Raw genomic sequence first — 15,552 nt, forward strand, 5'->3', positions numbered from 1 at the left:
TTCTCCCCCTCCTCCTCCTCTCCTTCTCCTTTCTCTTCCTCCTCCTCTTCTCCCCCTCTTCCTCACTCTTCTCCTCCTCCTCATTCTCTTCCTCCTCCTCTTCCTTTTCCTCCTCCTCCTCCTCTTCCTTCTGCCCCTCCTCCTCCTCTCCTTCTCCTTTCTCTTCCTCCTCCTCTTCTCCCCCTCTTCCTCACTCTTCTCCTCCTCCTCATTCTCTTCCTCCTCCTCTTCCTTTTCCTCCTCCTTTTCCTTCTCCTCCTCCTCTTCCTTCTCCCCCTCCTCCCGTCCCCCTCGGACCTGAGCGCTCAGCACGGTTTCTCCAGAAGAGATGAGGATGCCGGGAGCCGGAAGGATGCTCCCGTCCGGGCTGAGCATGCAGACGCTCCCCGCCCGCGCTCACAACCACCAGCAGAAGCGACTTCTGGAACCGACCCCCGGGAGGGTTGGGGGGCTCCTGTAGGCGAAGCCTTAGAGTCTAACTGGAGTCCTGCCCGCTGTTGCGGGGCTTCCGGCCTCCGAGGACTTTCCAAACGGTAAAAGGCTGCCCGCTCGGTGCCGTGGAGGCTCCGGAAATCTCCGCCCGCCGGACCGCGGCTGGGTTGTGGCCCAGAGAGGGCACCCAAAAGACCTCGCTGGGTAATGGGCGGCAAGAAGCTGCGGGCACGGGGCACCTTAGTGAGCTCCAGTGGGCCTCAACGTGGGCTCTTTTTTGGGAATCCCCCCACCTTCCCTCCACCACCACCCGGATCTGCGTCCCCAGCCCCGGAGAGCCCCCCAAATAACAGACTCCGGGCCCGTCCTGGCCCTCCCCGGCCCTAAATGTTGTCGTAGGGGACGGCCAGGCCGATGTTGTAGTTGTAGCCGGTCACCTCGTCGTAGGACGAGCGGCAGATGGGGAGGACGCTCTCTTGGGCCGGCCGCTCCGCCGAGAACTCGTAGGCCTGGATGATGCCCCGGTGCCTGTGGGAAGAACCGCCCGCGTGACCCACGGTCCCCATCAGGCCCGACCACCGCCCGTAAGAACCATAATGACGGTATCTGTTAAGCGCTTCCTCTGTGCCGGGCACTGTACTAAGCGCTGGGGAAGTTACCAGGTCATCAGCTTGTCCCACGTGGGGCTCACAGTCTTCATCCCCATCTTACAAATGAGGGAACTGAGGCCCAGAGAATAATAATAATAATAATAATGGCATTTTTAAGCGCTTACTATGTGCAAAGCACTGTTCTAAGCGCTGGGCGGGGGTACAAGGTAATCAGGTTGTCCCACGTGGGGCTCACAGTCTTCATCCCCATCTTACAAACGAGGGAACTGAGGCCCAGAGAATAATAATAATAATAATAATAATAATAATAATAATAATGGCATTTTAAGCACTTACTATGTGCAAAGCACTGTTCTAAGCGCTGGGGGGTGGGGTACAAGGTAATCAGGTTGTCCCACGGGGTGGCTCACAGGCTTCATCCCCATTTTACGGCTGAGAGAACTGAGGTCCGGAGTCACATAGCTGACACTTGGCGGAGCTGGGATTGGAACCCATGACCTCTGACTCCGAAGCCCGGGCTCTTTCCGCTGAGACACGCTGCTTCTCAATCAATCAATCCATCGTATTTACTGAGCAATAATAATACTAATGGCATTTTTAAGTGCTTACTATGTGCAAAGCACTGTTCTAAGCGCTGGGCGGGGGTACAAGGTAATCAGGTTGTCCCACGGGGTGGCTCACAGGCTTCATCCCCATTTTACGGCTGAGGGAACTGAGGCCCGGAGTCCCACAGCTGACAATTGGCGGAGCCGGGATTGGAACCCATGACCTCTGACTCCGGAGCCCGGGCTCTTTCCGCTCAGCCACGCTGCTTCTCAATCAATCAATCAATCGTATTTATTGAGCGCTTACTGTGTGCAGAGCACTGTACTAAGCGCTTGGGAAGTACAGAGGTCATGGGTTCAAATCCCGGCTCTGCCAATTGTCAGCTGTGTGACTTTGGTCACTTCACTTCTCTGGGCCTCAGTTCCCTCATCTGTAAAACGGGGATGAAGACTGTGAGCCCCCCGTGGGACAACCTGATCACCTTGTATCCTCCCCAGCGCTTGGAACAGCGCTTTGCACGTGGTAAGCGCTTAATAAATGCCATTATTATTATTCTTATTTTATCATTATTAAATGGCTTGCCCAAATTCACACAGCTGACAAGTAGCGGAGGCGGGATTAGAACCCATGACCCCTGGCTCCCGAGCCCGGGCTCTTGCCGCTCAGCCACGCTGCTTCCCTCAGCGCTCTGCACACCAGGCACTGTACTAAGTGCTGGGGCGGATACAAGCAAATCAGGTCGGACACAGACCCCTGTCCCACATGGGGCTCACAGTCAATCAATCAATCAATCGTATTTATTGAGCGCTTACTATGTGCAGAGCACTGTACTAAGCGCTTGGATCAATCTCAATCTCCATCTCAATCTCCATTTTACAGTGGAGTCTCAATCTCCATTTTACGGCTGAGGGAACCGAGGGCCTTCAAATTGTGTGAGCCCCCCGCGGGGCAACCTGATCACTTTGTAACCTCACCAGCGCTTAGCACAGTGCTTGGCACATAGTAAGCGCTTAACAAATACCAACATTATTATTATTATCATTACAAGTTGGCAACATCTAGAGACGGTCCCTACCCAACAGCGGGCTCACAGTCTAGAAGGGATCCAACCAACCCTGTTGGACTGGACTCTCCCGAGCGCTTAGCACAGTCTGCACCCGGGAAGAGCCTGGCACACGGCGAGCACTTCCCGAATATCACGATTATTGTTCTTAGTAAGTTCAAGCTTACTAAAATAGAGTTTATTACTCTATTTATTTATTTATTTATTTATTTATTTTACTTGTACCTTTCTATCCTATTTATTTTATTTGGTTGGTATGTCTGGTTCTGTTCTCTGTCTCCCCCTTTTAGACTGTGAGCCCGCTGTTGGGTAGGGACTGTCTCTATGTGTTGCCAATTTGTACTTCCCAAGCGCTTAGTACAGTGCTCTGCACATAGTAAGCGCTCAATAAATATGATTGATTGATTGATTGATTTTAGACTGTGAGCCCACTTTTAGACTGTGAGCCCACTGTTGGGTAGGGACTGTCTCTATGTGTTGCCAATTTGTACTTCCCAAGCGCTTAGTACAGTGCTCTGCACATAGTAAGCGCTCAATAAATACGATTGATTGATTGATTGATTGATTCAAGCGCTCAGTACGGTGCTCTGCACACAGTAAGCGCTCAATAAATACGATTGATTGATTGGTTCTTATCAGGGGGCACCTGTATATATGTATATATGTTTGTACATATTTATTACTCTATTTATTGATTGATTGATTTTACTTGTACATATCTATTCTATTTATTTTATTTTGTTGTTAGTGTGTTTGGTTTTGTTCTCTGTCTCCCCCTTTTAGACTGTGAGCCCACTGCTGGGTAGGGACCGTCTCTATATGTTGCCAACTTGGACTTCCCAAGCGCTTAGTACAGTGCTCTGCACACAGTAAGCGCTCAATAAATAAGATTGATTGATTGATTGATTGATCCTGGCCCATCCCCACAGCCAAGGTGAGCGGGAGCGATGTAAGGTGAGCCCGCTGTTGGGTCGGGACTGTCTCTGTGTGTTGCCAACTTGGACTTCCCAAGCGCTTAGTCCAGTGCTCTGCACACAGTAAGCGCTCAATAAATACGATTGATTGATTGATTGATTGATCCTGGCCCATCCCCACAGCCAAGGTGAGCAGGAGCGATGCCAGGTGAGCCCGCTGTTGGGTAGGGACTGTCTCTGTGTGTTGCCAACTTGGACTTCCCGAGCGCTTAGTCCAGTGCTCTGCACACAGTAAGCGCTCAATAAATACGATTGATTGATTGACCCCCTCCCGCCCCTTCCGCCGCCCTGGTTGTCCCAACCTCCGGTGGGCGGTCAGGTCATCGTCCGTGAGGCTGGCTCCGCGGGGCGTCTTCTCGTCGGGCACGTTGGCCGTGATGAGGCTGTGGGCGTTGAACCAGACGTGACGCACAGGGTGCCTACGACACAGGGGAGGGGGGTCGTTCATTCATTCATTCAATTATAATAATAATAACAGTAAATGAACTTGTACTTCCCAAGCGCTTAGTACAGTGCTCTGCACACAGTAAGCGCTCAATAAATACGATCGATTGATTGATTGATTGATGGTATTTGTTCAGCGCTTACTATGTGCCAAGCACTGTCATCATCATCATCAATCGTATTTATTGAGCGCTTACTATGTGCAGAGCACTGTACTAAGCGCTTGGGAAGTCCAAGTTGGCAACATATAGAGACGGTCCCTACCCAACAGTGGGCTCACGGTCTAAAAGGGGGAGGCAGAGAACAAAACCAAACATACTAACAAAATAAAATAAATAGAATAGATATGTACAAATAAAATAAATGAATAAATAGAGTAATAAATATGTACAACCATATATCCATATATACAGGTGCTGTGGGGAAGGGAAGGAGGTAAGATGGGGGGGATGGAGAGGGGGACGAGGGGGAGAGGAAGGAAGGGGATCAGTCTGGGAAGGCCTCCTGGAGGAGGTGAGCTCTCAGCAGGGCCTTGAGTCCTAAGCGCTGGGATAGATACAAGGTAAGTATGAATAATCCCTGTATATATGTTTGTACATATTTCTTACTCTATTTATTTATCTTACTTGTATATATGTATACATGTTTGTACATATTTATTACTCTATTTTACTTGCACATATTCTATTTATTTTTTATTTATTTGGTTGAAATGTTTTGGTTTGTTGTCGGTCTCCCCCTTGTAGACTGTGAGCCCCGCTGTTGGGTGGGGACCGTCCAAACTTGTACTTCCCAAGCGCTCAGTACAGCGCTCTGCACACAGTAAGCGCTCAGTAAATACGATTGAATGAATGAATGAATGAATAGGGGGTCCCAAGTGGGGCTCACAGTTGTCACCCCCATTTTACAGATCAATCAATCAATCAATCGCATTTATTGAGCGCTTACTGCGTGCAGAGCACTGTACTAAGCGCTTGGGAAGTCCAAGTCGGCAACATAGAGAGACGGTCCCTACCCAACAACGGGCTAACAGTCTAGAAGATGAGGGAACTGAGGCCCAGAGATGTGAAGTGACTTCATTCATTCGTTCAATCGTATTTATTGGGCGCTTACTGTGTGCAGAGCACTGTACTAATCGCTCGGGAAGTCCAAGTCGGCAGCATATAGAGACGGTCCCTACCCAACAACGGGCTCACAGTCTAGAAGGGGGAGACTTGCCCAAAGACACACAGCAGACAAGTGGCGGGGGCGGGATTAGAACCCGCCTCCTCCGGCTCCCAAGCCCGGGCTCTTTCCACTGAGCCACGCTGCTTCTCGACTGTACTTGCTGAGCGCTTAATGTGTGCAGGGCGCTTTACTAAGCGCTTGGGGGAGGATGCCAGAGCAATAAAGGGACACATTTCCTGCCCCCGGAGAGCTGATAGTTTAGAGGCTCACCCGGCAATTAAGCAGTCCATCCATGGTATGGATTGGGCACTTACTGGGTGCAGAGCACTGTGCTACCTGTATATATGTATATATGTTTGTACATATTTATTACTCCATTTATTTATTTATTTATTTATTTATTTGTTTATTTATTTATTTATTTATTTATTTATTTACTTATTTTACTTGTACATATCTATTCTATTTATTTCATTTTGTTAGTATGTTTGGTTTTGTTGTCTGTCTCCCCCTTCTAGACTGTGAGCCCGCTGTTGGGCAGGGACCGTCTCTATATGTTGCCAACTTGGACTTCCCGAGCGCTTAGTACGGTGCTCTGCACGCAGTAAGCGCTCAATAAATACGATTGATTGATTGATTGATTGATTGCGACACGCTTGGGAGAGTCCAACAGAACAATAAGCAGACACATTCCCTGAACACACAAGCTTACAGATTCCCGGGCCCGTGCTCTATGCACGCTCTATTCTCCCCCTTTTATAATAATAATAATAATAATGATGGCATTTGTTAAGCGCTTACTATGTGCACAGCACTGTTCTAAGCGCTGGGGGGGGATACAAGGTGATCAAGTTGTCCCACGTGGGGCTCACAGTCTTAGTCCCCATTTTACAGATGAGGTAACTGAGGCTCAGAGAAGTGACTTGCCCAAGGTCACACAGCAGACATGCGGTGGAGCCGAGATTCGAACCCATGACCTCTGACTCCAAAGCCCGTGCTCTTGCCACTGAGCTACGCTGCTTCTCTATACCTTCTTCTCTCTATACCTGCTTCTCTTTTAGACTGTGAGCCCACTGTTGGGTAGGGACCGTCTCTAGATGTTGCCAACTTGGCCTTCCCAAGCGCTTAGTACAGTGCTCTGCACACAGTAAGTGCTCAATAAATACGATTGAATGAATGAATGAATGCTCTGCACACCGTAAGCGCTCAATAAATACGATTGAATGAATGAATGAATGAATAGGCCACTCTGCTTCCCCGCTGGTCCTCGGGTGTTTCTGCCCTATGGTGCTCAGTACAGTTCTGCACACGGTAAGTGCTCAATAAATCAACTGACTGACTGACGGACTGACTTGGGTTCTAATCCCGCCTCCGCCACTTGTCTGCTGTGTGACTTTGGGCAAGTCACTTCCCTCCTCTGGGCCTCGGTTCCCTCATCTGTAAAATGGGGATTGAGACTGTGAGTCCCATGTGGTCTCACAGTCTGACGACTTGACACCCGTCCACGTGTTTTGTTTTGTCGTCCGTCTCCCCCTTCTAGACTGTGAACCCGTTGTTGGGGAGGGACCGTCTCTAGATGTTGCCGACTTGGACTTCCCAAGCGCTTAGTACAGTGCTCTGCACACAGTAAGTGCTCAATAAATATGATTGAAGGAATGAATGAATGAATGTGGGACAATGGCTGTGTCCAACCTGATAAGCTTATCTACCCCAGTGCTTAGTACAGTGTTGGGTAGGGACCGTCTCTATACGTTGCCAACTTGTACTTCCCAAGCGCTTAGTACAGTGCTCTGCACACAGTAAGCTCTCCATAAATACGACTGAATTGAATGAATGAATAAGCGCTTATACCAACATCATTATTATCGTCTGTGCCTCATTTACCTCATCTGGAAAATGGGGATGAAGACTGTGAGCCCACTGTTGGGTAGGGACTGTCTCTATATGTTGTCAACTTGGACTTCCCAAGCACTTAGTACAGTGCTCTGCACACAGTAAGCGCTCAATAGATACGGTTGATTGATTGATTGATTGTGAGCAGTCTTCATCCCCATTTTCCAGATGAGGTAACTGAGGCCCAGAGAAGTCAAGTGACTTGTCCCAAGTGGGACAACCTGATCATCTTGTATCCCCCCCAGCTCTTAGAACAGTGCTTGGCACATAGTAAGCGCTTAATACCATCATTATTGTCAATGTCTGTCTTCCCTTCTAGACAGTCAGCTCCTTGTGGGGAGGGAATGTGTCTGTTTATTGTTCTGTTGGACTCTCCCAGGCGCTTAGTACAGTGCTTTGCACCTAGTAAGCGCTCAATAAATACGACTGGATGATGAATGAATGAAGGCTGGGAAACTAGAGGGCTTCTGGCGCCACCGTGTGGAAGAACGAGGTACAGCAGGGCTAGCGCAGCTCCGGGGATCACAGCAGAGAGAATAATAGTAGTAATAATAAAAATAATAATAATAATAATAATCAATCGTATTTATTGAGCGCTTACTGTGTGCAGAGCACTGTACTAAGCGCTTGGGAAGTACAAGTTGGCAACACATAGAGACAGTCCCTACGCAACAGTGGGCTCACAGTCTAAGAGGGGGAGACAGAGAACAAAACCAAACATACTAACAAAATAAAATAAATAGAATAGATATGTACAAGTAAAATAAATAAATAAATAAATAGAGTAATAAATATATACAAACATATATACATATATACAGGTGCTGTGGGGGAAGGAAGTAGGTAAGATGGGGGGGATGGAGGGGGGGACGAGGGGGAGAGGAAGGAAGGGGCTCAGTCTGGGAAGGCCTCCTGGAGTAGGTGAGCTCGCAGTAGGGCCTTGAAGGGAGGAAGAGATAATAATAATAATAATAACAATAATAATGGTATTTGTTAAGCACTTACTATGTGCGAAGCACTGTTCTAAGCACTGGGGGGAGACAAGGTGATTGTGACGATAATGACAGTAATAATGATAATAATAATACTGGCACTTGTTAAGCACTTACTAATTGTCAGCTGTGTGACTTTGGGCAAGTCACTTAACTTCTCTGGGCCTCAGTGACCTCATCTGTAAAATGGGGGTTAAGACTGTGATCCCCACGTGGGACAACCTGAGCACTCTGTAACCTCCCCAGTGCTTAGAACAGTGCTTTGCACGTAGTAAGCGCTTGATGAATGCCATCATCATTATTACTATTATTATTTGTTAAGCCAAGCACAGTTCTAAGCACTGGGGTAGATATAATAATAATAATAATAATAATAATAATAATAATAATAATAATAATAATGATAGTGGCATTTGTTAAGCGCTTACTATGTGCCGTTCTAAGTGCTGGGGGAGAGAGAAGGTGATCAGGTTGTCCCACATGGGGCTCATAGTCTTCATCCCCATTTTACGGATGAGGTAACTGAGGCACAGAGAATAATAATAATGGCATTTATTAAGCACTTACTATGTGCAAAGCACTGTTCTAAGTGCTGGGGGGGATACAAGGTGATTAGGTTGTCCCACATGGGGCTCACAGTGGCTCACAGTCTTCATCCCTATTTTACAGATGTGTAACTGAGGTACAGAGAAGGGAAGTGACTTGCCCAAAGTCACACAGCTGACAACTGGCGGAGCTGGGATTCGAACCCATGACCTCTGACTCCCCGGTGCTTCGGACAGTGCCTGGCACATAGTAAGCGCTTAACAAGTACCCTAGTAATAAAAATAATAATAATAATAAGGGCAGAACGCTTCCCTTGGCCACACTGCTTCCCTCCTCTCCCTCCCTCTTAGACGGCGAGTCCCCGCTCGATCATTCATGAATTCTTTCATCCAATCGTATTTATTGAGTGCTTACTGTGTGCTGAGCACTGTACTAAGCGCTTGGGAGAGGACAACAGAACAATAAACAGACACATTCCCCGCCCACAGCTAGATTACGGTCTTAGAGGCTCCGAGTGTAGCCAGATTCAGCCTAGGAGTTTTACCAGTAGCGGCCCCCTGCTCACCGCTACACTGTGTGGGACGGTTGGTCAATCAATCAATCGTATTTACTGAGCGCTTACTGTGTGCAGAGCACTGTACTAAGCGCTTGGGAAGTACAAGTTGGCAACATAGAAAGACGGTCCCTACCCAACAGTGGGCTCACGGTCTCATGAGAAGCAGCGCGGGATCGTGGATAGAGCTCGGCCCGGGACTCAGAACGTCCCGGGTTCTAATCCCGGCCCTGCCACTTGTCTGCTGCGTGACCTTGGGAAAGTCATTTCACTTCTCTGGGCCTCAGTTCCCTCATCCGTAAAACGGGGATTGAGACTGTGAGCCCCACGTGAGACAGGGACTGTGTCCAACCTGATTTGCTTGGCTCCACCCTGGCGCTCAGTACAGTGTCTGGCACATAGTAAGCACTTAACGAATACCATCAATATTATTATTATTAATGTAACCACCCCAGCACTTAGAACAGTGCTTTGCACATAGTAAGCACTTAATAAATGCCATAAAAAATAATAATAACCCTGGCTCCACCACTTGTCTGCTGTGTGACCTTGAGGAAGTCCCTTCACTTCTCTGAGTCTCAGTTCCCCCATCCGTGAAATGGGGATTAAGACCACGAGCCCCACATGGGGCAGGGACTGCGTCCAACACGATTTGCTTGGCTCCGTCCTGGCGCTCATTACAGTGTCTGGCACATAGTGAGCACTTAACGAATACCATCATTATTATTATTATTAATTAATTATAATAATAATAATAATCCCGGCTCTGCCCCTTGTCTGCCGTGTGACTTTGAGCACATCCCTTCACTTCTCTGGGCCTCAGTTCCCCCATCTGTGAAATGGGGATGGAGACCGCGAGCCCCACGTGGGGCAGGGACTGCGTCCGACACGATTTGCTTGGCTCCATCCTGGCGCTCATTACAGTGTCTGGCACATAGTGAGCACTTAACGAATACCATCATTATTATTAGTAGTAATAATAATAATAATCCCGGCTCTGCCACTTGTCTGCCGTGTGACTTTGAGCACGTCCCCTCACTTCTCTGGGCCTCAGTTCCCCCATCTGTGAAATGGGGATTAAGACCGTGAGCCCCACGTGGGACAGGGACTGCGTCCGACAGGAGTTGCTTGGCTCCATCCCGGCGCTCATTAGTGTCTGGCACATAGTGGGCACTTAACGAATACCATCATCATTATTATTATTAATAATAATAATAATAATAATCTCGGCTCTGCCACTTGTCTGCCGTGTGACTTTGAGCACGTCCCTTCACTTTTCTGGGCCTCAGTTCCCCCATCCGTGAAATGGGGATTAAGACCGCGAGCCCCACATGGGGCAGCGACTGCGCCCGACACGATTTGTTTGGCCATCCTGGTGCTCATTACAGTGTCTGGCACATAGTAAGCACTTAACAAATACCATCATCATTATTATTATTAGCAATAATAATAATAATCCTGGCTCTGCCACTTGTCTGCCATGTGACTTTGAGCACGTCCCCTCACTTCTCTGGGCCTCAGTTCCCCCATCTGTGAAATGGGGATGGAGACCCCGAGCCCCACATGGGGCAGGGACTGCGTCCGACACGATTTGCTTGGCTCCATCCTGGCGCTCATTACAGTGCCTGGCACATAGTGGGCACTTAACGAATACCATCATTATTATTATTATTAATAATAATAATAACAATCCCGGCTCTGCCACTTGTCTGCCGTGTGACTTTGAGCACGTCCCCTCACTTCTCTGGGCCTCAGTTCCTCCATCTGTGAAATGGGGATGGAGACCGCGAGCCCCATGTGGGGCAGGGACTGCGTCCGACACGATTTGCTTGGCTCCATCCTGGCACTCATTACAGTGTCTGGCACACAGTGAGCACTTAACGAATACAATCATCATTATTATTATTAATAATAATAATAATCCCGGCTCTGCCACTTGTCTGCCGTGTGACTTTGAGCTCGTCCCCTCACTTCTCTGGGCCTCAGTTCCCCCGTCTGTGAAATGGGGATGGAGACCGTGAGCCCCATGTGGGGCAGGGACTGCGTCCGACACGATTTGCTTGGCTCCATCCTGGCGCTCGTTACAGTGTCTGGCACATAGTGGGCACTTAACGAATACCATCATCTTTATTATTATAATAATAATAATCCTGGCTCTGACACTTGTCTGCTGTGTGACTTTGAGCACATACCCTCACTTCTCTGGGCCTCAGTTCCCCCATCTGTGAAATGGGGATGGAGACCGTGAGCCCCATGTGGGGCAGGGACCGCGTCCGACACGATTTGCTTGGCTCCATCCTGGCGCTCATTACAGTGTCTGGCACATAGTGGGCACAACGAATACCATCATCATTATTATTAGTAGTAATAATAATAATAATAATCCTGGCTCTGCCACTTGTCTGCCGTGTGACTTTGAGCACGTCACCTCACTTCTCCGGGCCTCAGTTCCCCCGTCTGTGAAATGGGGATGGAGACCGCGAGCCCCACGTGGGACAGGGACTGCGTCCGACACGATTTGCTTGGCTCCATCCTGGCGCTCATTACATTGTCTGGCACATAGTGGGCACTTAACGAATACCATCATTATTATTATTATTAATAATAATAATAATCCCAGCTCTGCCACTTGTCTGCCGTGTGACTTTGAGCACGTCCCCTCACTTCTCTGGGCCTCAGTTCCCCCATCTGTGAAATGGGGATTAAGACCGCGAGCCCCACGTGGGGCAGGGACTGCGTCCGACACGATTTGCTTGGCTCCATCCGGGCGCTCATTACAGTGTCTGGCACATAGTGAGCACTCAACGAATACCATCATCATTATTATTATTAATAATAATAACAATCCCGGCTCTGCCACTTGTCTGCCGTGTGACTTTGAGCACGTCCCCTCACTTCTCTGGGCCTCAGTTCCCCCGTCTGTGAAATGGGGATGGAGACCGCGAGCCCCACGTGGGGCAGGGACGGCGTCCGACACGATTTGCTTGGCTCCATCCTGGCGCTCATTACAGTGTCTGGCACATAGTGGGCACTTAACGAATACCATCATTATTATTATTATTAATAATAATAACAATCCCGGCTCTGCCACGTGTCTGCCAAGTGACTTTGAGCACGTCCCCTCACTTCTCTGGGCCTCAGTTCCCCCGTCCGTGAAATGGGGATGGAGACCGCGAGCCCCACGTGGGGCAGGGACGGCGTCCGGCGGGATTTGCTTGGCTCCATCCCGGCGCTCAGTACAGTGCGCTTACCAAATACCATCATCATCATGGATGATGTATATGTCTACATGTTTGTACATATTTATTACTTTATTTTGTACATATCTATTCTATTTTATTTTGTTAGTATGTTTGGTTTTGTTCTCTGTCTCCCCCTTCTAGCCTGTGAGCCCGCTGTTGGGTAGGGACCGTCCCTCTACGTTGCCAACTTGGACTTCCCAAGCGCTTAGTCCACTGCTCTGCACACTGTAAGCGCTCAGTAAATACGACTGATTGATTGATTGGCACACAGTAAGCACTTAACACATCTCCTTCCCACGCGCTTAGTCCAGTGCTCTGCACACCGTAAGCGCTCAATAAATACGACTGACTGATTGATTGGCACACAGTAAGCACTTAACACATCTCCTTCCCACGCGCTTAGTCCAGTGCTCTGCACACCGTAAGCGCTCAGTAAATACGACTGACTGATTGATTGGCACACAGTAAGCACTTAACACATCTCCTTCCCACGCGCTTAGTCCAGTGCTCTGCACACCGTAAGCGCTCAGTAAATACGACCGATTGATTGGCACACAGTAAGCACTTAACACATCTCCTTCCCACGCGCTTAGTCCAGTGCTCTGCACACCGTAAGCGCTCAATAAATACGACCGACTGATTGATTGGCACACAGTAAGCCCTTAACACATCTCCTTCCCACGCGCTTAGTCCAGTGCTCTGCACACCGTAAGCGCTCAGTAAATACGACAGATTGATTGATTGGCACACAGTAAGCACTTAACACATCTCCTTCCCACGCGCTTAGTCCAGTGCTCTGCACACCATAAGCGCTCAATAAATACGACTGATTGATTGATTGGCACACAGTAAGCACTTAACACATCTCCTTCCCACGCGCTTAGTCCAGTGCTCTGCACACCGTAAGCGCTCAATAAATACGACCGATTGATTGATTGGCACACAGTAAGCACTTAACACATCTCCTTCCCACGCGCTTAGTCCAGTGCTCTGCACACCGTAAGCGCTCAGTGTACGACCGATTGATTGATTGGCACACAGTAAGCACTTAACACATCTCCTTCCCACGCGCTTAGTCCAGTGCTCTGCACACCGTAAGCGCTCAGTAAATACGACCGATTGATTGGCACACAGTAAGCACTTAACACATCTCCTTCCCACGCGCTTAGTCCAGTGCTCTGCACACCGTAAGCGCTCAATAAATACGACCGACTGATTGATTGGCACACAGTAAGCCCTTAACACATCTCCTTCCCACGCGCTTAGTCCAGTGCTCTGCACACCGTAAGCGCTCAGTAAATACGACAGATTGATTGATTGGCACACAGTAAGCACTTAACACATCTCCTTCCCACGCGCTTAGTCCAGTGCTCTGCACACCATAAGCGCTCAATAAATACGACTGATTGATTGATTGGCACACAGTAAGCACTTAACACATCTCCTTCCCACGTGCTTAGTCCAGTGCTCTGCACACCGTAAGCGCTCAATAAATACGACCGATTGATTGATTGGCACACAGTAAGCACTTAACACATCTCCTTCCCACGCGCTTAGTCCAGTGCTCTGCACACCGTAAGCGCTCAGTGTACGACCGATTGATTGATTGGCACACAGTAAGCACTTAACACATCTCCTTCCCACGCGCTTAGTCCAGTGCTCTGCACACCGTAAGCGCTCAGTAAATACGACCGATTGATTGATTGGCACACAGTAAGCACTTAACACATCTCCTTCCCACGCGCTTAGTCCAGTGCTCTGCACACCGTAAGCGCTCAATAAATACGACAGATTGATTGGCACACAGTAAGCACTTAACACATCTCCTTCCCACGCGCTTAGTCCAGTGCTCTGCACACCGTAAGCGCTCAATAAATACGACTGATTGATTGATTGGACACAGTAAGCACTTAACACATCTCCTTCCCACGCGCTTAGTCCAGTGCTCTGCACACCGTAAGCGCTCAATAAATACGACTGATTGATTGATTGGCACACAGTAAGCACTTAACACATCTCCTTCCCACGCGCTTAGTCCAGTGCTCTGCACACAGTAAGCGCTCAGTAAATACGACCGATTGATTGATTGGCACACAGTAAGCACTTAACACATCTCCTTCCCACGCGCTTAGTCCAGTGCTCTGCACACCGTAAGCGCTCAATAAATACGACCGATTGACTGATTGGCACACAGTAAGCACTTAACACATATCCTTCCCACGCGCTTAGTCCAGTGCTCTGCACACCGTAAGCGCTCAGTAAATACGACAGATTGATTGATTGGCACACAGTAAGCACTTAACACATCTCCTTCCCACGCGCTTAGTCCAGTGCTCTGCACACCGTAAGCGCTCAATAAATACGATTGATTGATTGATTGGCACACAGTAAAGCACTTAACACATCTCCTCCTCCCCGTCCTCGTGGCGGTCACCTGGCGTGCATCTCCCAGAGCTTGGTTCCCGTGCGGCGGTCCCACACGCACACCAGGCCCTCCTCTCCTCCGCTGACCACCTTCCAGTCGTCCATCTGCACGGCCGACACCCCGAGCGGGTGGGCGTAGAGGGACGACAGCGGCGAGCGGCTGCGCACGTCCAGCACACGGACCCTGCGGCGGGCAGACGCGAGACGGGCGACAGGTCAGTCGGTCGCGTTCATTTACATTCATCTGGTTTGTACAGATTTGTCACTCTATTTATTTATTTCTTTGGAAAATGTACATATGTTTGTACAGATTTGTCACTCCATTCATTTATTTATTTATTTTACTTGTACATGTCTTGTACATGTACATGCATGCTTGTACATATTTGTCACTCTATTTATTTATGTATTTATTTTACTTGTACATATCTTGTACATATCTTGTACATATTCAAGCGCTCAGTGCAGTGCTCTGCACATAGGAAGCGCTCAATGAATACGATCGATGATGATATCTAGTCTGTTGATTTTATTTGGTTAGTATGTTTGGTTTGGTTCTCTGTCCCCCCCTTTTAGACTGTGAGCCCGCTGGTGGGTAGGGACTGTCTCTGTGCGTTGCCAATTTGTACTTCCCAAGCGCTTAGTCCAGTGCTCTGCACACAGTA

General features: G+C 48.7%; 1 protein-coding gene across 1 annotated transcript in view; it reads right to left on the minus strand.

The window, feature by feature from the left end:
• Window positions 1-227: 227 nt before the first annotated feature.
• The window catches only part of FBXW8 (F-box and WD repeat domain containing 8), a 204,909-nt gene continuing 189,584 nt past the window's right edge, over window positions 228-15,552 (minus strand). Inside the window, exons 10-12 of the mRNA XM_038762758.1 lie at window positions 14,898-15,071; window positions 3,929-4,045; window positions 228-960 (exon numbers count right to left, since the gene is read on the minus strand). Of these exons, the coding sequence (XP_038618686.1) occupies window positions 816-960; window positions 3,929-4,045; window positions 14,898-15,071 (436 nt within the window). The 3' untranslated portion in view covers window positions 228-815. The remainder of the gene's footprint in view (window positions 961-3,928; window positions 4,046-14,897; window positions 15,072-15,552) is intronic.

This window comes from Tachyglossus aculeatus, chromosome 21, assembly GCF_015852505.1.
Source record: "Tachyglossus aculeatus isolate mTacAcu1 chromosome 21, mTacAcu1.pri, whole genome shotgun sequence".
NCBI lineage: Eukaryota > Metazoa > Chordata > Mammalia > Monotremata > Tachyglossidae > Tachyglossus > Tachyglossus aculeatus.